The sequence below is a fragment of the Armigeres subalbatus genome, chromosome 2 (genome assembly GCF_024139115.2).
Source record: "Armigeres subalbatus isolate Guangzhou_Male chromosome 2, GZ_Asu_2, whole genome shotgun sequence".
Taxonomy (NCBI): domain Eukaryota; kingdom Metazoa; phylum Arthropoda; class Insecta; order Diptera; family Culicidae; genus Armigeres; species Armigeres subalbatus.
Genome location: NC_085140.1, coordinates 394,777,709 through 394,802,592, shown reverse-complemented (window position 1 = coordinate 394,802,592; position 24,884 = coordinate 394,777,709). Strand labels below are relative to the sequence as shown.

At 41.2% G+C, this 24,884-nt stretch overlaps 1 protein-coding gene across 3 annotated transcripts in view; it reads right to left on the bottom strand.

Moving 5' to 3' along the window:
- Positions 1-24,884, bottom strand: part of LOC134213214 (protein O-mannosyl-transferase TMTC2-like) — a 759,458-nt gene that overhangs the window by 10,499 nt on the left and 724,075 nt on the right. For all 3 annotated transcript variants that reach the window (XM_062691957.1, XM_062691956.1, XM_062691958.1), the window contains exons 9-10: positions 18,879-19,019; positions 18,604-18,688 (exon numbers count right to left, since the gene is read on the bottom strand). In XM_062691957.1, the coding sequence (XP_062547941.1) occupies positions 18,604-18,688; positions 18,879-19,019 (226 nt within the window). The remainder of the gene's footprint in view (positions 1-18,603; positions 18,689-18,878; positions 19,020-24,884) is intronic.

Here is a 24,884-nt window from a genome sequence, read left to right as displayed (position 1 = left end):
TTCAATTTTTCAAGCAATTTCTCTAAAATCTGTTTCAAAATTTCTGTGGAAATTTTTATATAATGGAAATTGCAATTCATATATTTATATGAAATTCTCAGGGAAATTCCTACAGAAATTTTTACAGAAATTCCTTCCGAAAGTATCCTATTTCTTTTCTGATACTTCCACCCAAATTTCGCTCCTTAAAATTCTTCCACTAATTCACCTGGCTTATCGTCTTCGAGTTCCTCCAGGAGTTTCCGCGACAATTACTTCAAGAATCCTTCTATAAATCCTTCAATAGATCCCAAAGGTTTTTATTTTTGGAAAGTTGCGTCAGTAATTTATTTTGAAAATCTCCCGGAAATTCTTTAAAATATGCTGCATCTTCCAGGGACTGCTTCGGAATTCCTACAGACGAAATTCACGATGGAACCATGAAATAAGTGCTGATTGTTTCCATGAAGTATATTCTGAAGAAGTTCTCGATGAAATTTCTGGTTGAAATCCTTATGGAAATGTTAAGATGAATTCATATGGGAACTTTAAATTAAGTTTCTGATTCATTTCCCAATGGATTTCCTGGAGAAATCCCCCGAAAAAAAAACTCTTGAAGAGTTGTTGAAGAAATTTCTGGATAAATTCGTACAGGAGATCCTTTCTTGAATCACTGTAGCAGTTTTGAATAAATTATTGAATTAATTTTGGGTGGATTTCCCGATGGGCTTCTAGAAAATATTTTGTCATAATTTCTGAAAAGATTCTAGAAGAAATAGTAGTGTTATTATTCAGTGAATCAGTAGTGTTATTATTCGGAAATTATTCAACTATTACTTTTAAATTTAATTTTAGTTTAATTCGGGAAATGAGACGCAGCCTTAGAAAAAAATATGTAGAGGAACTGTTCGGCACTTCATTTCATAGGACCCATGGTCATCTCATCAAAAACTAAGCAATGAAATGAATTTGTTTTTTCTTAATTCTGCAGTTCAGCAGTGAGTACGCATTGTAGCAAAAAAAGGCAATGAGATTAGTGCTGTATTTCTTTGTATTGTGATGAGATGAATATATGTTTAGTGAGATGGGAGATCCCGGAAAGTTCCCCTGTATGTTTGCCCGAACATATTTGTATAACAAAATCAGCACAATGCTGGTTACAGTTGTGGGCAGGTCGCCATATATTTTTTTCTGCATACTTGGGAGTAGATAAATGTAATATGAACTCGACTGAAATAAATATTTTTGATGGGATGACCTTCCCGGTAAAAATAATCTATTAACAAAATGTACGAAACCAGAATACAAAATGGTAGTGTAACCATACCCTTAGGTGAGGTATCACCAATAGTGGAGGTAGTGGGGTTTCAATGAGATTTTTCAAAATTATACACTCTATTATGGTTTCAGTTGATGCATCGTGCTTTCAATATCCTGTTAAGTGCAACTTATCCTAAGATTTCGTTTGAAAAACTATTGAAAACAATGATTTTTCCTAATAAAATTGACTCCTTTGCACCTATAGTGGTGCAACCGTACCAATAGTGCCGCGTCTCATAAGAAATCAATGGATAGTGCCACTATGGGAACCAAAATTAATTTTTATCACCACTAAAGGAACAGTGTACCCATTAGTAGTGCAAGTAATATTCGGTAGTTGTAGATGTTAACTAACACCAATCTTATTTTTGTTAGTAAATTTCTTTGTTTATCTATTGGCTAAGACATTAAGGCTGTATATTTCCCATAATTATAGATTTTAAAAAAAAATTTTCTTTTTGGATCTACTAATACCTCCACTATTATTACCGTTACCCTAGTTGTCACCGTTGCAGGGATGAAATCGCTTAGGTTTTTCATCAACATAATTCAACCATAGTAACCCAGATTTTGAAGAAAGAGTTTTATCGATACCTTGAATGTCAGATTTATTGTGTCGGTTGAGTAGGTATGAACTTTGAGCTACTGTCATAAAAAACAATTATAATTGACACATTCAGTATCGCCTTAAACAAAACATGTTGGTCACAATATTTTCTCCTCCATTGTCAATCTAATAGGCATCTACTGTATGGGCGCGGTGCTTCAATTATTTGGAGTTTATTGAAAAATGTATGGAGAAAAAACTGAAACTATTATTTTGATGTTATTTACGAATGAAAACATTGAGACCCACCCGGCTTCTACGAAGCTTAATATTACCTGAGATCTCAGAATATTACGAAGTTCATCCGGCGAAGTTATTGACATTATACGGCGGTGGTAGCTTACCTAGAAGAAGAGTACCACCATGTGCCACGTTTCCCAAGTTTCCTGCTTGTTTGGCACACGCGTTTGTATGGAACTGACGGTTATTTTGTTCAAACTTTAACACTTGGCGGCACTGTTATTATAGTCACTTTAGAAGGCTTACCGAAATCCTTACACATAAGCGCATTGAAATCTTGCAGGGCCTGACACTAACCCTAGCAGCACACATATTCCATATAGGTTACTGCAACTCATATGTGACCAGATTTAGTCACAATTAAGTTGCTGCAACCAGATTTGCCTGACTTGTGCTGCTCGGGAACTCCCTGAATTTCAGGATAACCATTCGGCCTAAATTTCCGGTGGACCATTGTGAAAAATTTTGCTCAGAGTTCCTCGCTGGCACTCGGACGATGCTCAGCCGCATCGGAAACAGACGCTGTTGTGAGAGGCTCGATCAAATTTACATCCCAGGAGAGAAGCAACCCAGTCTCCCCATCCCTTGTCTTGAAACAATATTTTGTCCATCCCTTTTCTGAGGGATGGATGGTATTTTTCAGAAAAATAATCCCAATCTTACTATCATCTACCCAGTGACAGAGCAGAATAGTATTGCTGTGTCTTTTTTCCCACGGACACTTTACTCAATTTTCGTCAAAAGAGTTTTGAGTAGTCTCATTCCCGTATGAAAAAAGAGTAGATATAAACTAGCATTGCACTGGTAGATAGAAGCTGTGATATTGATAACAAAATATCATATGATTTTGTTTGAAATAAGTGATAAAATAACGGACGAAAATAACAAAAAAAAAATGCACTAAAATAATATAAAAACAGCTGCTTTTGCTATTAACAAGAACAAACTAAGAGCTCAAGATATTGATTAGTTCTTGTTCATAGAAAAACCTGATGTTTTTATGATATTTTAGTGGATTTGTTTGGTTATTTTCGCCTGTTGTTTTACCACTTTTTTCAAACAAGTTCATATCATGTTTTGTTATCAATATAATTTTTAACTGTTGATGTGCCATTATCGTCTACCCGGGAGATGCTGCTATAATGTAGTTTAGTAGTAGAGCTTCAAAGAGTCTAGAGGATAAAGCGATATTGTTGCTCTCGCACCTGTCCAGGATGATAATGCTGTAATCTCTAGATGAATATTGCCTCCCAGACAGATGGAAAATACAAAAGCTAGTGATGTTGCTAAGCCAGGAAAACAGCATGAAGAAGAATCAACATCGTACAGGCTACTGGATACTCTTGGAAAGGATCACCCTTAACAAGATTTAAGAATGTTTGTAAAGCGGATTGTCTAACAGATAGTTCATATTCAAAAATGTGTATTCTCTGCAGTTATTGTATTGGTCCTATAAGGTATTGTTATAAATTAAGCCTTTCAATAAAAATAATTACATGATAAAATATGATGTGTATATCAGTAAAATGAAAAACTTTCATCCACTTATAAACTATTCTTCAAATCAATTTTCTGAAAGTGGCCATCTTCTTTCAAATAATAACTAACCTTTTTCCCTGGTTTATGCTTATTAACTATGCCAATAAGCATTACAATCCATCTTCTCGTGTAGCAAAAGTATGCAAATTGAAAAGATCCTAACCAGAATTGATGGTCAAACATCGTTGAAAAAGATGGAGAGCAAAATCCTTTCCCATCGATGTCCTTCTTCAGACAAGGCGCAATCAACCTTGCTTTCACGAACGTCGCCTTTCCCAATACCTTTACCGTACGTAGGAGCGGCACAGCAAAAAAAAATCCCCGACAGGGAAGGGTACCATCAATATCATCATTAGTCTTCTTCCAAGACCCACTTCAGGTCTGTGTATCTCTCCGGGGAGAACACCGGAAGAAAACAGAATCAAACCAATGAAGTTGCACTGCTCTGCTGGGAAACAGGACGATCGCACACAACCAAATGCGACGAGCCAGACAGAACGAAAAGTCAACTTTCGCGTGTCTTCGGAGACTGAAATGGGTGTTTTTTCGCGTACAGTTCAGTTTGTTTCTCTTGTTGACCAAGGTTTGCTGAATGGTTTTATAATCTTGATATTATTCGAGTTATCTGCAAACCCTGTAACGTCTACACATTTTCCTGTCAATCATTTCCAACATTTTTCAATATTTAGGTATTAAAAAATCCCCTTATTATTATTTTTTTAGGCGTTCACATTTCTATTTAGTTATTTGTCTCAAACCTCAATATTAGATTGGGGATTTATATGCATCCCAAAAATTTTTTTTTTCTTTATTATAGTGATTTTTTGATCCCAAAAGTGTCATCAATGAGAAGCGATAACAAAACGTTTTATCATCTTGTCAATGTGTCGTTTTTCTCGTGTTCTGTTTTGATCGCACCTAAAAATTGCGATAGTTTTCCTTTGATTTGTAACGATTTTAGAAAAAAATCAATTATTCTTAGTAACCATATTTAGTGTCAAAAATTCCAACAATGAAGAAGAAGAATACCTATATTCGAAAAAGCCACGATTAACAACAGGTGAATCGATCATGATTTTTATTTCTACTTCATGCGCTGCGATTGTGCTACGGGAAAAGAAATAATTGAATAGATTGTTAAGAGTTAGCGCACAACACTGATTGTGTAGTGGAAGAGCGATGGAAAAATATCAAGTGTCCAATTATATTTGCGATGCAGGGTTAGAGTTTTACTACACAGCCAGAACCTCTAACCTGATATACCAGCGAGACATAAAGTGATCCGATGGCAGTGCGGAGAGAAAAAAAAATCCACACACAAATGGCAGCTCTCCTCAGGATTGACGTGCCAATGCTATTTCGGTCCTCGTTAGTGGCAGATGTTTTCAATTTCAAGGTTGGGTTCGGATGTGTTGCGTAGGCTAACCATTTTCAGAGAAAAGTTATCTCGTTTGAATTGGCTTAATATTTCACTCATAGCGCCATCGTAAAAGAACTTTAGCCTGGGGAGACCCAGGTCAGATTCCTGACGATTTACTGAGTCTTTATTTCTTTATTTTGGTTACGTCGCCATGAGCCTCTGGGTCTGCCTGCTGCGATGTTCTACCGGATTCCAGTAATGTGTTGCTCTTTCGTAATGTGTTGCCGATTCACCTTGACTTCTTCTTTTTCTTCTTATTGGCATTACATCCCCCACTGGGACATTGCCGCCTCGCTGCTTAGTGTTCATTCAGCACTTCCACAGTTATTAACCGTGAGGTGTCTAAGCCATGTTACAATTTTTGCATTTGTATATCATGAGGATAACACGATGATACTTTTATGCCCAGGGAAGTCGAGACAATTTCCAAACCGAAAATTGCCTAGACCAGCAGCACCGGCAATCGAACACAGCCACCCTCAGCATGGTCTTGCTTTATAGCCGCGCATCTTTCCGCTAGGCTAAGGAGGGCCACATAGGGCTCCCCACCTTAACTTACGCTCTAGAATTTAAAGATCCAGTTCTGAGGCCCGAACTATAAAACATAGGTTGATAAATACTTACAGTTTCTGCGTGATTTTTGCTTATACACACAAAGTATGATTGGCGTATAACAACACATATTTCACATTAGAGATGAATATTCGCTCCAAATCTTTAACTAATCTGATTGGATCTCCATATCTTTTGTAAACTCGCAAAGCAGTCCAAGCCTTCTTGATCCGGGATCCTATATCAATCTTGGTTCCACCATCTGACTGCCAAGATTTTGATTCTACCTTCTCCACTGCTTGCCCGGCTACCGTAAAGTTGGACGGGTTGTTCGTGTTGACTTCCAACGATTTGGTCTTGTTAACGTTGATTGTGGAACCAGCCGTAGACGAGCAATCAACAATTTACATCATTGTTTTGATCGGGAACTGGCTGCGGAATTATCCGAACTTTCGGAATGTTTGCGGCATTTTCGGTCAAATGACCTATTTTTCGACTTTTTCGACCAAATGACCAGTTCGGCCGAATGACATTTTCGGCCGTATGTCCATTTCAGCTAAACGATCTTTTTTGGCCGGTTGGTTTTTGTCCAAATGTAAAACTCGGAGCTCCTTTCGGCCTTGTGGCCTCCTCCCAAATGGCCCTTCTCGTCGTTAGGCCAAAAGTTATTCGACGGAAAGCCATTTGTTCGAATACCACTAGGCAGAATAATATGTTGAGCCGAAAGTCTGTAACTTGCTCTCTTTGCTTGGCGACTGTGGCATGCAATCATTGCCTTCGCGTACTGAGCAACTCACAGTCTCGCCAATCGACAGAGAAGTTTCAGTCTAATGCAGTACCTATGTCAACCACTACACTAAATTCCAACATGCACAACAGAACAACAAGCCATCGGGTTGATCGTTGTCAATTATCGATCAATCGCGCTTCATGCCTCTACAATAAAACTAGCTGAAGTCCTTCATCACGAACGTTGACCACTCATGCTCTGTTACTAATAAGAGTTCGAGAGATAACCGCCACGACGCTCCCGTTAACTTTAACAGGTATAGACATCCAGACCGATAAAATCCATCATCGTCGGAAAGCGACTTAGTTACCGGTACAACGGATCAATAGGATCGTGCAGATCCTATGCAGATCTCGTGCAGATCTCGCAACCAAGTTGATTTTCGGTCAGTGAAGTGGGCATATAATAGCCGTTTGTGGAGAGTGGCTGTCTTTCAATCAAGGTAATAAACAACAGTGCGAAGAAGGAGAATGATAATATAATCATTTTTTGATTGTTATCCCAATAGAGCGTGCCAGATGGGTGGGATATAAGTTTTCAAACCCGAAACCCGACCCGAACCCGAACCCGACGGGTTCGGGTCGGGTTCGGGTTTGGAAAATTAGAACAATGTCGGGTTCGGGTCGGGTACGGGTTTGTGAGATGATAAAATGTCGGGTTTGGGTCGGGTACGAGTTTAATAAATAAAGTATTGAATATTTTTTATTCGCTTCTAGTAATTTGAAGGCTAGACTAGCGATTGGAAACTCGGTTCGTGGAACTGCAAATCTCTCAACTTCATCGGGAGCACACGCATACTCGCCGATGTGCTCAAGGACCGTGGATTCGGCATCGTAGCGCTGCAGGAGGTTTGTTGGAAGGGATCAATGGTGCGAACGTTTAGAGGTAATCATACCATCTACCAGAGCTGCGGCAACACACACGAGCTGGGAACAGCTTTCATAGTAATGGGCGATATGCAAAGGCGCGTGATCGGGTGGTGGCCGATCAATGAAAGAATGTGCAGGTTGAGGATCAAAGGCCGGTTCTTCAACTTCAGCATAATCAACGTCCATAGCCCACACTCCGGAAGCACTGATGATGATAAGGACGCATTCTACGCGCAGCTGGAACGTGAGTACGACAGCTGCCCAAGCCACGACGTCAAAATCATCATAGGAGATTTGAACGCTCAGGTTGGCCAAGAGGAGGAATTTAGACCGACTATTGGAAAGTTCAGCGCTCACCGGCTGACGAACGAAAACGGCCTACGACTAATTGATTTCGCCGCCTCCAAGAATATGGCCATTCGCAGCACCTACTTCCAACACAGCCTCCCGTATCGGTACACCTGGAGATCACCACTGCAGACAGAATCACAAATCGACCACGTTCTGATTGATGGACGGCACTTCTCCGACATTATCGACGTCAGGACATATCGTGGCGCTAACATCGACTCTGACCACTATCTGGTGATGGTTAAACTGCGCCCAAAACTATCCGTCATCAACAATGTTCGGTACCGACGACCGCCGCGGTACGACCTAGAGCGACTGAAGCAACCTGATGTCGCCACTGCATACGCGCAGCATCTCGAGGCAGCGTTGCCGGAAGAGGGTGAGCTCGATGGGGCCCCTCTTGAGGACTGCTGGAATACAGTCAAAGCAGCCATTAACGACGCAGCGGAGAACAACGTCGGGTATGTGGGTCGAAGTCGACGGAACGACTGGTTCGACGAAGTATGCAGACAGATTCTGGAGGAGAAGGATGCAGCGCGGGCGGTCGCGCTGCAGCAAGGTACCCGGCAGAACGTGGAACGTTATAGACGGAAGCGGAGACAGCAGACCCGCCTTTTTCAGGAGAAGAAACGCCGCCTGGAAGAAGCGGAGTGCGAGGAGATGGAATAGCTGTGCCGTTCTCAAGATACACGCAAGTTCTATCAGAAGCTCAACGCATCCCGCAAAGGCTTCGTGCCGCGAGCCGAAATGTGCCGGGATAAGGATGGGAGCATCTTGACGGACGAACGTGTGGTGATCGAAAGGTGGAAGCAGCACTACAAGGAACATCTGAATGGCGCTGAGATTACAGGTAGTGAAAGTCAAGGCAGCGGAGGAGATGACTACGTCAGTTCAGCGGACGATGGAAGCCAACCAGCCCCCACCTTGAGGGAAGTTAAGGATGCCATTCAACAGCTGAAGCCCAATAAAGCAGCTGGTAAGGATGGTATCGGAGCTGAGCTCATCAAGATGGGCCCGGAAAAGCTGGCCACTTGCCTGCACAAACTGATAGTCAGAATCTGGGAAACCGAACAGCTACCGGAGGAGTGGAAGGAAGGGGTTATATGCCCCATCTACAAGAAAGGCGACAAACTGGAGTGTGAGAACTTTCGAGCGATCACCATCCTTAATGCCGCCTACAAAGGGATATCCCAGATCATCTTCCGTCGTCTGTCACCATTAGTGAACGAGTTCGTGGGAAGTTATCAAGCCGGCTTCGTTGGAGGCCGCTCGACAACGGACCAGATCTTTACTGTACGGTAAATCCTTCAAAAATGCCGTGAATACCAGGTCCCAACGCACCATCTGTTCGTTGATTTCAAGGCGGCATACGACAGTATAGACCGCGTAGAGCTATGGAAAATTATGGACGAGAACAGCTTCCTGGGAAGCTTACCAGACTGATCAAAGCAACGATGGATGGTGTGCAAAACTGTGTGAAGATTTCGGGCGAACACTCCAGTTCGTTCGAATCGCGCCGGGGACTAAGACAAGGTGATGGACTTTCGTGCCTGTTGTTCAACATTGCGCTAGAAGGTGTCATGCGGAGAGCCGGGTGTAACAGCCGGGGTACGATTTTCAACAGATCCAGTCAATTTATTTGCTTCGCGGATGACATGGACATTGTCGGCCGAACATTTGCAAAGGTGGCAGAACTGTACACCCGCCTGAAACGTGAAGCAACAAAAGTTGGACTGGTGGTGAATGCGTCAAAGACAAAGTACATGCTTGTGGGCGGAACCGAGCGCGACAGGGCCCGCCTGGGAAGCAGTGTTACGATAGACGGGGATACCTTCGAGGTGGTCGAGGAATTCGTTTACCTCGGATCCTTGCTAACGGCTGACAACAACGTTAGTCGTGAAATACGAAGGCGCATCATCTGTGGAAGTCGGGCCTACTACGGGCTCCAGAAGAAACTGCGGTCCAAAAAGATTCGCCACCGCACCAAATGTGTCATGTACAAGACGCTTGTAAGACCGGTTGTCCTCTACGGACATGAAACATGGACAATGCTCGAGGAGGACTTGCAAGCACTCGGAGTATTCGAGAGACGGGTGCTTAGGACCATCTTTGGCGGTGTGCAAGAAGACGGTGTGTGGCGGCGAAGAATGAACCATGAGCTCGCCCAGCTCTACGGCGAACCCAGTATCCAGAAGGTAGCTAAAGCCGGAAGGGTACGATGGGCAGGGCATGTTGCAAGAATGCCGGACAGCAACCCTGCAAAGATGGTGTTCGCTTCCGATCCGGCAGGTACGAGACGACGTGGAGCGCAGCGAGCGAGATGGGCAGACCAGGTGCAGAATGACTTGGCGAGCGTGGGGCGTATCCGAGGATGGAGAGATGCGGCCTCGAACCGTACATTGTGGCGTCAAATTGTTGATTCAGTGTTATCTGTTTAGATGTTAACTAAATAAATAATAAAAATTTGAAGGCTTGTTAGTTGTTTGGGCCTATACCCTTTTGAGTGGAAAAGAGAAATATAAAATATCTAGTTTGAGTTTTCCGCCAAAAAATAGTTCGGGTCCAGCTCGGGTTTAAGACTGCAAAAATTGTCGGGTACGGGTCGGGTTCGGGTTTGATAAGATTTTTCATTCCGGGTTCGGGTCGGGTCCGGGTTTGAAAGGAATTTTTAAATCGGGTTCGGGTCGGGTTCGGGTTTACAAAATGTGAAACCCGACCATCTCTAGTGGGATAGAGCAGCTCCTGATGAAGATGGTTCGGCAGAGATAAAATAATATTTTGAGATCGGTAAGAACAACCGAGCATGAATCTTAAACATGATCCCAAAGAGCAGTGATGGTTGATTTTTGGTATTGGCTTCAGGTCTTTCTGTTCACCAACATATCTTGCGGTGGTACATCCTCCTGGCTGGTTGGTGATGTTGTGGTGTGTGCAAGTCAAGGGCGTGCGAAGCAGCGGGGCAGCTAGCATGGTGCTGGTAGTCTTTGGCCCCAGACTGTCCATACAGCATGTTTCTAGTACCGACGACGAGGGATACATACCGACACAATCACCACACCAACAGAACCCTAGGATAAGTAAAATAAGTACACCAATAAAAGTAAGTACACCTCTTTATCACTCCATTTCACATTGTGGAATTGGAAGTCTTTTTTGAGTTGGGATGGCAAGTCAAGTACTCAGTTGTGGTTCTGCTTTGCATATCGAACCAGATTCCTGTTACAGTGCATGTTTTAGGGTTGGGGATCAACACCTGTAACACCTTTTTTCTAGCTTACTGTATCTTTGTCTCCGTGTCTCATGCGCCCCCTTGGACTGGGATTCGAGGGGTGGTTGAACGTTTGTCCGCAATAGTTATTATCTATGTCGAAAATGGTTTGACCGAGAAAGGAACATTCGGCCAAACAGGTAGTTTGGTCGTTTTACCGAAACGGTCGTTGGCCGAAAATGGTTTTTTGGCATGAAAAATCCTTTCTACCAAACATTCATCCGGGCAAACGGCATTTTCGGTTAAATGACCTATTCGGCCAAAGGACCTTTTCGGCAAAATGACCTACCAAAGGAACTTTTTGGCTGAACGACATTTTCGGCCGTATGTCCCTTTCTACCAAGTGACAATTTCAGCCAAAAAAAACTTCCGTCTACATGGGCTTTGGCCAAATGTTTTGTACAATCAAATAACATATTCGGCCAAACAACAATCAGCTTTGTGGTCTTCGGTCAAATGGCTTTCTGCCGTACGGTCCTTCTCTAATCTAATCTAATCTCATACTTGCGTAGCCAATACTTGAAAGCATCCTGGAAAATGGCGGTTTCTGAATTCCGTCATTTTTCTTTTCATATGGCCAGGCCAACTACGCAGTATGTACCGCAGAGATGACTCCTAGATATTGAGCGACTTCAGGAATACCTAAAGTCACTTAATAGCTTGGAATCGAGGGGAAAGGAAGAAAGCGTGGACCTCCCGTACCAAACGCTTCCAATAATATAGATACCTAATCTTATATATAAAAATGAAATGGTCTGTGTTCGTATCCGCATAACTCGAAAACGGCTGGATGGATTTTTTTCATTTCTTTAGCAGAAACATTCGTTACAGTTTCCGACGGGTTTATATGATATTTCCTAAAGCGAAAATCACGAGTAAATTAGAGCAAACCGTGAAAAACTAAAATTGTGATTTCTATGCGAACTTTGCATGGGCAGTTCAGAACGCACATTCTCGCCTACTATGCAGGACAACGTCTGCCGGGTCGACTATATATAATAAAAATCGTGTGCGTATTTATGTATGATGTATATAAGTTTGTTTATGTGTGTATATATGTATGTTGTATATGAGTGTGTATGTGGGTTTCTATGTGTAGTGAATGTGTGTGTGTGTGCTTCTGTGTGGGTGCGTGCGTATTTAAATAAATTTACAGTTTATCAAAACCTTACCTCTGCTCAAAAATTCTGACGCTGAACCAAGAGCCAACACGCACTGAACTAATTAACTTTATTACCGGCCGCGCAATGCAAAACACAAAATTTCGACAAATCGCGCGATCGTTCTGCTGTCCGAAACAAGAACCAACACGCACTGCACTGATTAACTTTATTACCGGCCGCGCAATGCAAAACACAAAATTTCGGCAAATCGCGCGATCGTTCTGCCGTCCGAAACAAGAGCCAACACGCACTGCACTCGCTTTCTGCCGTACGGTCCTTCTCTATTCAAAAATTGTATTTCAACCAGAAATTCTTCGGAATTTCCACTGGAAGTTCGTTTCAATTTTTAAGAAAAGGTTTCTGAAATTTCAACGAAAAAATGTATGGAATTTTCTAGAAAATCATTAGTATTTTTACGAAAGATTCTCTGGAGTTTCAACGTGATGTGGGGATATACATCGGGAATATCTTCGAAAATTCCATTGAGTCTTCGGAATTTCCACGGAAAATTATGTGGACTTCTAAGTTTAAATCGGCGTGAAAACTACAGATCAGCGGCGTGACAAATTTTCTGACGGCGGCGCGCCAATGCAGAAATGTCGACGACAGCGGCGTGCGGAAAACTGTCGGTAGCGGCGCACATCTTTACTCTTTCACTTACTCGATATTGAAAGGACCATAGAGCTAGGGGTTTTTTTTTACCAAAATATCAAACACTTTTTACAACATGTAGAAATATGGTTTATGGTCGTTTAGCCGAATGCCATTTGAACGAAAGATTCATTTGGTCGAGTTCCATATGGCTGAATTGTTAAAATTTGTTTCCTTATTGAGGGAAGTGAGAAGTGAGAAGTTCGAAATGAATAGTGAAAAGTGAGAAATGAGATGTTCAAAGTGAGTACAGAGTAATGAGAAGTGAGAACTGAGCATTAAGATGTGAACAGGAACAACTGTGAAGTGAGTAGTGGGAAGTGAGAAATGAGAGGCGACAAGTTAATGGTGGGAAGTGCAATGTGATAGTCTTGAAGTAAGAAGTAGGGAATGAGTAGGGAGGAAAACAGAAAGAAATGGTGAGAAGTGAGAAGTGGAAAGCGAGATGTTGAGAAGTGATAAAATAATTATTAGATATAAGACAGAAGAAGGAATACAGAAGATGGAAAATAGAAGAAGGAAGAAGAAACAACGAAAATGAAAGAAGAGAAAGATTAGGAAGAAGGAAAAAGGAAAGAAAAAGAATAAGGTTCAGAAAAAAAGAAGAAGGAATAAGGAAGAAGAAAGAAGGAAAGAGAAAAAAGAAAGATCGGAGAAAAAAGAAAGGCAAGTTGGAAGGAATAAGGATTAAACTAACAATTTTAAATTTTCACATCTCACATTTCATTTATAATACCTCATCTCTCACTTTTCACTCCTCGGGTGCACTTCTCTCTTCTCACTACTAACTTCTTACTACTCACTGCGCACTTCCAACTTCCCAACAAACAATCTAGGCTGAATAAACTAGTTTATTAACCAAAGAAGACTATTTTTGGTTGCATAAGCGCTCTATCAGCTTCCAATGATTGTTGGGATCTCACTTCCCACTATTCATTTCATACTTCTCACTTTTCACTTCTTACTTCTAACGTCTCACTTCTCACTTCTCTTACTTTTTACATCTCTCTTTTCGCTTTCCACTTCTCACTTCGCAATCCTTACTTCTAACTACTCACTTCTTACTTATCAACTCTCACTTCTAACTTTTCACTATTTAATTTCTACTTTTCGCTTTTTACTTTTCACTTCTCATTTCTCACTGGTATCCTCTCACTTCTCATTTTTCACTTCTCACTTCTTAATTATCGCTTCTTACTTCGTACTTCTCACTTCTAACTTCTCATTTTTCACGTTTCACTCTTGACTTCGCAGTTCTCACTTCTTACTTCATACTTCTTACTTCTTAAAATCTCACTTTTCTCTTCTCACGTCTCACTTTTTACTTCTCATTTCTCAATTCACTCCATACTTCTTACGTCTAATTTTTGCCTTTCTCGTATACTAAGTATACGTAAAGGCTATATGTTCGCTCCAAAAATGAACTTTTTATAGGAGGCCCGGAGACCCATAGTGTTATATACCAATCAACTCAGCTCGACGAATTGAGGTGATGTCTGTGTGTGTGTGCGTGTGTGTGTGTGTGTGTGTGTGTGTGTGTGCGCACCAAAAGAGCAAAAAGTTTAGCTCACTTTTTTTGCACTTACCCTCAACCAATTTACTCGCAACAGGCATTCGACGAAGTATACTGCTCCATTGTTTCCTATTGAAAATTGGCCGGATCGGACTATGGGCTTGGAAGTTATGGCCAAAATACTTTTTCTTATAAAAAAGCGCGTAAAAAAGTATAGCTCATTTTTAATGCACTTACCCTGAACGGATTCCCTCACAACAGGCTGCATTCGAACGCAGTATCCTGCTCCATTGTTTCCTAACAAAAATTGGACGAATCGGACAATGGGCTTGGTAGTTATGGCCAAAATACTTTTGCTCAGAAAAAAGCGCGTAAAAAATCTAGCTCACTTTTAATGCACTTACCCTAAACCGATTTCCTCGCAACAGGTTGCATTCGACGCAGAATCCTGCCCCATTGTTTCCTATTGAAAATTGGCCCGATCGGACGATGGGCTCAGAAGTAATGCCCAAAATACTATTTTTTTACCACACGAGAAAGGCATCATCACCGCTAGGTGGATTAATCTGGGTTTTTATATATAATTTCACTTCCCATTACTCGCCATATAAGTTTTTCCAATTATTCGACCAAATGGCTCGACATCGTGTATATTGTACATGTGAACTGATTCTGAAAACATCGAGTTAGCGAGGCGGAAATGCATTGGAAAATTACCTCGACTTAGAGAATATCGAGCAAAGGAGAACTCGACTTACGGAGGAAACGCAGTATGCTAAATTTAAAAGATTTCGAGTTTCATCGAGTAAGCCATAAACAATCACAGAATACTGTACTAAAACATTTGTTGAAGCGCAAACAATAATAAAATACTGAACAATTGATCAAAAAATTTCTTATGGTCTGAAGGAAGGGTTTTCCGTTCAAAAAGCACGTGGTAGCTATCTTTGAGAGAGAAAATCGCACGATTTAGTCCGCCAGAATGAAGCTGTCAGCGTCGTCAAATTATTTTATCATTGTTCAGATTACAATTGCTTGAGTATTCAAAAAAAAAAAAACGGAGAGCAAAAGGGACTGTCAACAATGGAGAAGAAACTTGAAACCCGTGCAGTGGATCGACGAGAGAAAAACAGCAGCGTCGACCAGTCACGAATTGGGGAGATCAAAATAAACAAACACCAGCTAATTTAGGAATATAAAAACATGTGGGTTTTGTGGAACAACATTGGAAAATATCATTAAAGATTTATTATACGAAGCTTAAAAAACAGGGTTCGAGTGATGATCGTAATGCTGATGGAGTAAGGATGTGAAATACAAGAACCAAATAAGACAAATAAGGCAAATAAAACATATATTACAAATAGGACGAAAAAAAGACGTGTTAGACTAATAAAACAAATAAGACAAATAATACAAATAAACCAAATAATTATTTCCTGATATTCCTCCAGCTATAGGTCCAGGAATTCTCCCGGATATTCCTCCAGGAATTCGTCCAGATATTCCTACATAAATTCCTCCTGATATTCTCCCTGAAACTTCTCCGGATATTTCTTCAGGAATTCCTAGAGGAATACCCGAAGAAATTCCTGAAGAAATATCCGGGGGAATTCCTTAAGAAATATTTGGTGGAATACCGGAAACATTTCTGCAGGAACATCCAAATTCCTGGGAGAACATCAGGAGGAATTCTCGAACAAATATCTAGACGAATTCACGGTGGAATATGCGGAGGAACTTCTGGAGGAATATCCAAAGGAATTATTGGACGCGTATCTGGATGAATTCCTGGAGGAATGTCCAGAAGAATATCTGGAGGAATATCCGAAGAAATATTTTGAGTAATATCCGAAGAAATAATTGGAGGAACATCTGGATGCACACCTGGAGGAATATTCGGACGAATACCTGGAGTTAATCCGGAGGAATTCCTGGTAGAATATCCGAGAGAATTCCTGGAGGTATATCCGGAAGATTTATTGGTAGAATCTCCGTAGGAATTCCAGGTTGAATCGCCGGAATAATTCCTGGAGGAATCTACGAAGGAATTCATGGAGGAATTTCTGGAGGAATATCTGGACGAATTCCCGGAAATAAAATCTGGAGAATATATCGGGTGAAATGACTGGAAGAATATCCGGACGAATTCCTTGAGGAATATCCAGAGGAATTTCTAGAGGAATATCCGGAGAAATTTCTGGAGGAATATTTTATTTTTTTTATTTATCTCGTCCCTGTCCTATATTTGAATTCAATTTATACAATTAATTGCATATTATTCGGCAACTCGGCCGTACGAAAACCATTTTTTTGTTAAATATCTTGGCTGTGCATATGCACAGCATATGTTTCGAAATGGACAAATTGATATGAAATTTGCGAAAAAGAATCCACGTGTCTTGGAGGGACCAAGACACGTGGATTCTTTTTCGCAAATTTCATATCAATTTGTCCATTTCGAAACATATGCTGTGCATATGCACAGCCAAGATATTTAACAAAAAAATGGTTTTCGTACGGCCGAGTTGCCGAATAATATGCAATTAATTGTAATCAAGTGTCGGTCTTTCACCGTCATTAGTCGTCTGAGTACACGCGACCGTTTACGTAAAGGCAATCAAACTCATCAAATGCTTTAGCCAAGCAAGCCTTTGGCACAGCAGAGTGCGATTGAATTCGCATTCTATACCGTCCCGCCCAGTCCGTTGCTGGGGGCATGGAGTGCGATCCTCTCGTTTAATAAACAATGTGCACTCGCTTGGCTGTGGATATACAACAGTAAAGCAAATGTGGAGATTGGGCAAATCAAGCATCCGAAAGATATTCAATTTGCAAAAAATAGAGCTAACCACGGTGGAGGTTGGTACTCGGATTCTGATGGCTTTTCCGCAAACGTGACCTTTAAGTGGTCTTGTTGTGTAGGGGTTATCACGCCTATCTAGAGAGTAGGAGGTTGAGGGTTCGAGTCCCTCCAAGACACGTGGATTCTTTTTCGCAAATTTCATATCAATTTGTCCATTTCGAAACATATGCTGTGCCAAGATATTTAACAAATTCAATTTATATATATTTGGTAAATTCCTGTTTGAAAATGTGAATACGCGAGTCTCTAGTGTCACGCTAGATACGAAAGTGATCGCTCTCGTCGCTCCTTCCCTGCCGTGTGCCACGAGAAAATATGCTGTTAGCTGCTCTCCCAAAATAGTAATTTGTATGGAATTGGAAAGACTTTCCTTAAAAATTTTATGCGGTTACATATACTTCTATAGAAAATTTGAAAACTTTTGTCAGTTGGGTGTTGCAAAATTCGGTTCCCTTATGCCTCAAATCATTGGAGAGAGGTACTGAGAAGTATTTATAGCTTAATCCAAATTTGGAAAATAGTAGGTCCACGAAATTTTCTGGGAACATTTTTTGATGAATTCCAAAGAGATTTCCAGCAGGGACATTTTAGTTCGAAAACATCGCTCTACCGCGAGAGAGCTTTCCTCAGACCTTAAAGGCCCAAACGTAATACCAGCGGAACGAAGCCGGAAACGGAAAATTTGACAGAAAATATATGGGCTAACTGTCAAATCTTGCCGTTTCCATCGCCGTTTCGCTGCATTGCGTACCAAATCGAATAACTCGGGTTATTTTCGCATCAAACCAAATAAATCTAAATCTAATCCTAAATTGAATGTGAGGACGTGGTCGGCATTGTTATTGGTCTTGAATTAATGAAACTCCAAAGTATGTACAGTGAAAATAATTTTCTATCCCCAAGAAGGCTATTCAATTGGTGAACTATGCACATTTGTTATGTCTCAGCCAATCAAGACTAGCAACTACGAAGAGTGTACTGTACAGTCAATCAATCTTAGCTAAGACGCTGACTTCAAAAGCTTCATAATATAGTAATTGTAACTGGAGAATTTTTTATAATATAAATCAATTTCCCAGTTAATTTGTCCATTCTCTGTGTATTACTTTGTAAGACAAAGTTGAAATTTGCAGCGTTCGGCAAAGCTGAACCACTCTTTAGTTTCAATCGCATCGGATTCAAAATCTCCCTTTTGCTCTGCAATAATCTGCAAAGATTTTTATTCATATATTGCTGGTAGACGCACAACTGTCCCGTTCATTAAGGAATCCCAGCAAACAAGGGACAATTATGCGTCCACCGAAAGTATGGTGCTATGCAGTTCCTTGTCATATCACAAGTTGTATTTTTGATTTGAGTGCATCGCAAAATTTCCGGATGCAATTTCAATTCGTGCAACACAAATATCCTTTCCACAATACAGGAAGGGACACTATTCTCATATTTCACCTGAAAAAAAAACACTCAATCCTTACCGTAGTGATGATGAACGCTGGCATCGGCAGGCGCTAACCGTAGGGCCCGCTTAAACCATTGCTCAGCTTCCGAGGTTCGGCTGCTCTGCATCGGGAAAACAACGGCCAAGTGTGCCGGGGTTGCGTTCGGTTTTTCAATTTTCCAAACCCGATTGCCAATGTGCGTCGACCAGCGCAAATGAAATGGATAGATAATAAAACAAATGGAAAAAAGTTAACCATCCGTTCGAATTGATTGATAAAGTACACACAGCACGTCGACAGACGGAACTTACATTCCTTGCCAGCATGGAACCGTAGGATAGGTGGGCAGCTATGTGGTCCGGCTGAGCCTCCAAAGCTGCCCGCTGGAATCGCTCCGCTTCCGACCACTGGTTGAGCCGGGCAAAAACTTCTCCCAACCGGTGATAGATGCCCTGGAATTGAAAATTGAACGGGATTAGTTCAGCTATCGCTACGGCTGCTGCTGGATACGACGGATTAATCCACTGCACTGCCGAAGCTCACGGGGTAGTACAGAAAAGAGCGGAAAAACGTCAGGATCAGAAGAAAAAAAAGGGTGAAAATGGGCTTTGAATCAGTTGCAAATGCAGGTTCGATAGAGATGGATTGAATTGTCCACCGCAGTAAAGTGGATTTAGCACCGGTGGTAGGTCGGAAGATTGGACCATTGGCATAAATAAGTTTTATATACAGACCGTGGTGAAGGCAATGAATACAGTATTTGTTGAGGGTGACCTATGAATTTATAAATAATTCAAATATTTCTCACAGAAAAGATTATTGTAATACTTGAAATAAAATCTTGAAGCCTCACCAACTTTAACCGATGAAAATAATTATTCTAAAATATTTTTTTTTTGATTTAATTTAAACAAGGAGAAAACAATTAAAAATATATTCTAAAAATTTGAGCTATTCCATTGAGATAATTTAAGCTTCACTAAGTATCTATTAGCAGTCTTGTGTAATAAGATTGAGTTGAGATTTGTGGCAGGTGCAAAAACGATGAACGTTGATATGGAAATCGCTATGGGTTCAAGCTGAAACTGTCAGAATCCAAAAAATTTTTACCTCGCGTTTTCAGAGGCACCAGTCTCAACGAAGAAGCAACGAATTACTGTCATCTCTTTATTTTAGCTTTGGTGCGTGGCAGCAAGCGTAGAATCCAAAGATGACAGCTGCTCGTTACTTCAATATTAAAATGAGTGTCCTTCAAAACGCAAGGTGGAACAACATGGAATTACGAAAAGTTCGTAGCCCGTACCATGTTTATATTAGTATTAGCAAATTCGTACAAATTCGTGATACAAGTCTAGATTATTGTATGAGAGTTGCATTTTTTTTCATCCATTAACACACATAATGATTGGGACTAATCAATATTTCTTAGATGGCATAATGGCACTCTCCAATAGTCAAGATTTGTCCTGCTAACGTCCTTGCGAATGATGAGGAAGGGGATCGATGGCTAGGGGATCTTCTCCATTCAGCTCGGTCCATGGCTGTACTTCGCCAACCACGCAGTCTGCGGAGGGCCCGATGTGCACCTCGCCTTTTTGTTCCAGTCGGAACGTTGTCGAGAACCATTTTCACTGGATTACTGTCCGACATTCTGGCTACGTGCCAGGCCCACCGCAGTCTTCCAATTTTCGCGGTGTGAACGATGGATGGTTCTCCCAACAGCTGATGCAACTTGTGGTTCATTCGCCTCCTCCACGTACCGTCCGCCATCTGCACCCGACCATAGATAGAACGCAGCACTTTCCTTTCGAAAATTCCCAGTGCGCGTTGGCCCTCCACGAGCATCACCCAGGTTTCGTGTCCGTAGAGAACTACCGGCCTAATAAGCGTTTTGTATGTAGATAGTCAGTTTGGTACGGCGGCGAACCCTATTTGATCGGAGCGTTTTGCGGAGTCGAAAGTACGTGCAATTTCCTGCCATGATGCGTCTCCGAATTTCTCTGCTGGTATCGTTATCGGCGGTCACCAGTGAGCTCAAATACACAATTTCTTCTACCACCTCGATTTCGTCACCACCGATAAAAACTCGTGGTGGGTTGCTTACATTGACCTCTCTTGAGCCTATTCCTATCATGTACGCCGTCTTTGAAGTGTTGATGAATAGGCCAATCCATTTAGCTTCGCTTTTCAGTCTGAAGTAGGCTTCCTCCTTCCTCTCAAAGTTACGTGCCATGATATCAATGTCGTCGGCGAAACCAAATAACTGGACAATCTTCGTGAAAATCAGGTTCGATAGAGATGGATTGAATTGTCCACCGCAGTAAAGTGGATTTAGCACCGGTGGTAGGTCGGAAGATTTTACCATTGGCATAAATAAGTTTTATATACAGACCGTGGTGGAGGCAATGAATACAATATTTGTTGAGGGTGACCTATGAATTTATAAATAATTCAAATATTTCTCACAGAAAAGATTATTGTAATACTTGAAATAAAATCTTGAAGCCTCACCAACTTTAACCGATGAAAATAATAATTCTAAAATATTTTTTTTTAATTTAATTTAAACAAGGAGAAAACAATTAAAAATATATTTTGAAAATTTGAGCTTTTCCATTGAGAAATTTTGATAATTACAACGAATCTACAAGAAATACCAGGAACGTAAACTTCTACGGTAAATGGAATTTATTTTAAACAATTCAATAATTCCTGTAATTGTAATAGTAATTCGTGGTAAGAGATATGGTACTTCCTAGAAAACAAAGTCTTCCTTAAATAGCACTAAATTAAAGTGCAGTAAAAATGTGCCTAAACAAAACGAACTAAAAATGTGTGCAACTGCTTTGAAGGCTTTGAGGAATCAAATCAAGCGATAATGATAATTGTGCGACTCCAGCAATACGACAAAGTACGTTTAAATCCGGAAGGCACTAATTATTGAATATGAAAATCAATTCATCTTTAAAAATTTCCTAGATGATGTTAATTTTTCATTTTATGGCAATCCATTTTATAGCATCGCATCCTTATACCAAAGTGCATTCTTTTTCCTCTTTCCACACCGGTTCAGTAATGGTATCGAACTTTCACTGTGGCTTCCGAGGGGCGAGAGTGTGGTGAAAATTAATGAATTCCTACTTCCCCTTCTCCCTTTATCCACCGCAACAAATGACGACGATTGTCCGCCGCAGCCGCTCTCTTCTGCTGCAACAGACGGATCTGGAACTGCCATCTGTAAGCCACCGCACCGCACCGGCCGATGGGAAATGCATAATCCTTCCTGCCGGGAGGGAAACTTTTCCGATTCCGAGCAACAGATTATAAACTCTCCCAAGCGAAGCGTTCCCACCGCGGGGAGTCTCCGCCGGCTACTGTTGTCTCCTACGGCGACAGGAAGAACATCCCGGTGCAGCCGGAGCGCCTACGGTGACCATCACACGGTGGTTGACGCAGCCAGTAAGCTGACGTTGGAAAAGTGTCACCAGCAAAGTGCATCCGATCTGAGTTGGGAAAAACTCCAGCAAAAACCCGAATGCAAGTGTCCGAGAACGTGTGTCACGTGAAGAACTTTTGCTGGGACATGCGCAAATTCTGTTGACACCAATACTAACCAGGAAGCCGGAACCGACCATCTGTATAAGCAGTGAGAAGTGAGACACAGACGGTGAGACCCGACGCTTCGAGATGACTACTGACTTGACATAGCTGAGAAGAAACAGCGGGTCTTCCTTTCAGCAGAATGTTTGTCTCGTCTGAATGCATTTCAGTTTCCTGGTCACTGAAGATTGTCGAACGGTTGGCGGAGGTTGGGTGGAAAATTGTTTTCATTCGTGTTTTCTCACTTGATTCCGGACGGTACCGAATGAAGTGGTTGGGTTACGGGGAAGGAATTAGTATGTCGCTTGTTGAATGAACGCCGAGTTTGCATCGATTTTCTGCTGGGAGATGCTGGTAGTTTACTATGAGGAAGGATAATGAAGTTAATCTCGTGTAGACTGACAAATTAGTGCTGACGTAAGCTTTGCATGTTCCATTGGCTGAGGAAAAATTAATCTTTCTGGGCATCGATGCCATGGATGTAGAAAAGAAGTTCTACGGCAAATCCAATTATCCAATAATTAGATTAACCCGGAGGAAGTCTCAGCATTCCTGCAAGAAATTCTGGAAGTACATATTTATCAGGAAATGATGTGAACCATCCAAAATATGATTATGACGGATAGGAAAGCTTTGTCAAAAACATAGGAATGAAAAACATGCATCATATTTCTGCATATAGGAAAAAGAAGAAATCTCTTTGGTTCTTGGAGGCGGCGCGGCAGCCATTCCAGATAATATTTTAGTATGTTTAAGAATATCAACTGAAGTGCTGAATTATTTCTGCATGCCCATTATGTAGGGCGACTGTAGCAAGTATGATCAATTAATTTATTTCACTAAGCTTCAAAATTTTAAAAATCTTTTTAAAAAATCCCTGCGCCAACGTATCTATTAGCAGTCTTGTGTAATAAGATTGAGTTGAGATTTGTGGCAGGTGCAAAAACGATTTACGTTGATATGGAAATCGCTATGGGTTCAAGCTGAAACTGTCAGAATCCAAATAAATTTTACCTCGCGTTTTCAGAGGCACCAGTCTATACGAAGAAGCAACGAATTACTGTGATTTTTTATTTTAGCTTTGGTGCGTCGCAACAAGCGTAGAATCCAAATATGACAGCTGCTCGTTGCTTCAATATTGAAAGAAGTGCCCTTGAAAACGCGAAGTGGAACAACATTGGATTCCGAAAAGTTCGTCCTTGAGCCCCCGTACAATTTTTTCATTAGCATTAGTAAATTCGTACAAATTCGTGATACAAGTCTAGATTATTGTATGAGAGTAGCATTTTTTTCATCCATTAACACACATATTGATTGGGACTAATCAATATTTCTTAGATGGAATAATGGCACTCTCCAACAGTCAAGATTTGTCCTGCTAACGTCCTTCCGAATGATGAGAAAGGGGATCGATGGATAGGGGATCTTCTTCATTCAACTAGGTCCATGGCTGCACTTCGCCAACCACGCAGTCTGCGGAGGGTCCGCAAATCGTCATTAGCGCTGTACAGTTGCTCCGTCTCTTCACGGTCTCGATCTTCCTGCTGGCGCTTTTTCCTCCGAAAAATCGAGTTTTGTCTGTTCCACGCCCGTTTGTATCGTGCCTCGTTCGCCCTCGTGCGGTGTTGCAGCAATCTCGCCCATGCTGCATTCTTCTCCTCAACTAACTGCTCACATTCGCCAGAATCAAACTGCTGCTCCTGCTATATAACAGGCCGTTCGATAACCAATGGAGAAAGTTCGCAAACCGATTGACTTTAGAGTTGGGTAGATTCTGTAGCGGATCTTCAATCTGATCCGATTACAGTTCAATTTTCGAGTAGTTAGAGTTGCACCAATGTGAAATTTTAGCTTCCGCGTGAAAATCAGAAATCGACTATAGGTTGTTTACTGTTTGTCCATAGACCAGTGCAAGATGACGTAGGTTGACAGTTCACAGAGCTTGTTTACAGGGACTTAGTCTCAGGAGCAGCTTCCAGAAAAACTGCTTTGCGATTAATCAAGAATATTGATGTCTTTCGTGATTGATTTATAGTAGGAATTAAAGCATATCACTAGAATATTCTGATCAAAATGATTTTGAGCGAAAATTACGGATTTTTATTTCCGGCTGATCGATTTTAATTCTAACACCCTGTAAACAAGCTCTGTGAACTGTCAAATAAGTGAGGTTAAGTCAAGATCTTGCATTGGTCTATTATTGAGAGGCGCATGCTGTGATGCGAAATAAAGCATTGCCTCAGAAGATTATTATCCCGTGCGTTAAATGTCAAAGTGGTTGACTGCTAGCGCCTCTGCTGGACGAATCGCGTGAAATAGTTCATGTACGATGGATTGGAATGAACTGTTACGTCTGTTTGTCTGTAATTTTACGGTATAAGATCTACCAAACCGAGCCCTAGCTTGATTCATTTTTAGAGCTAGAGCAATACGTTGTGGAAATTCAGGTATTTATCGTATTTAGTCTTCTACACCAGCGGCTCGAAATCTTTTTCCTGAAAGATACCCCTTCGTATATTTGCATTCATTGAGATACTCCCTACTTCTATCACCGTTAATGAAAATAAGCGTTATTCTGCGAAAATAAGCGTTATTTCATCGCTCTGTACAAATTTTCTATTCAAATTGAGTTTATATACCAAGCTTCTTACAAGACTTTGAAGATTTTTCTTCCGAGCCTCTTGAAAGGAAGCCTCTAAGCGTTTTTGAAGGATGAA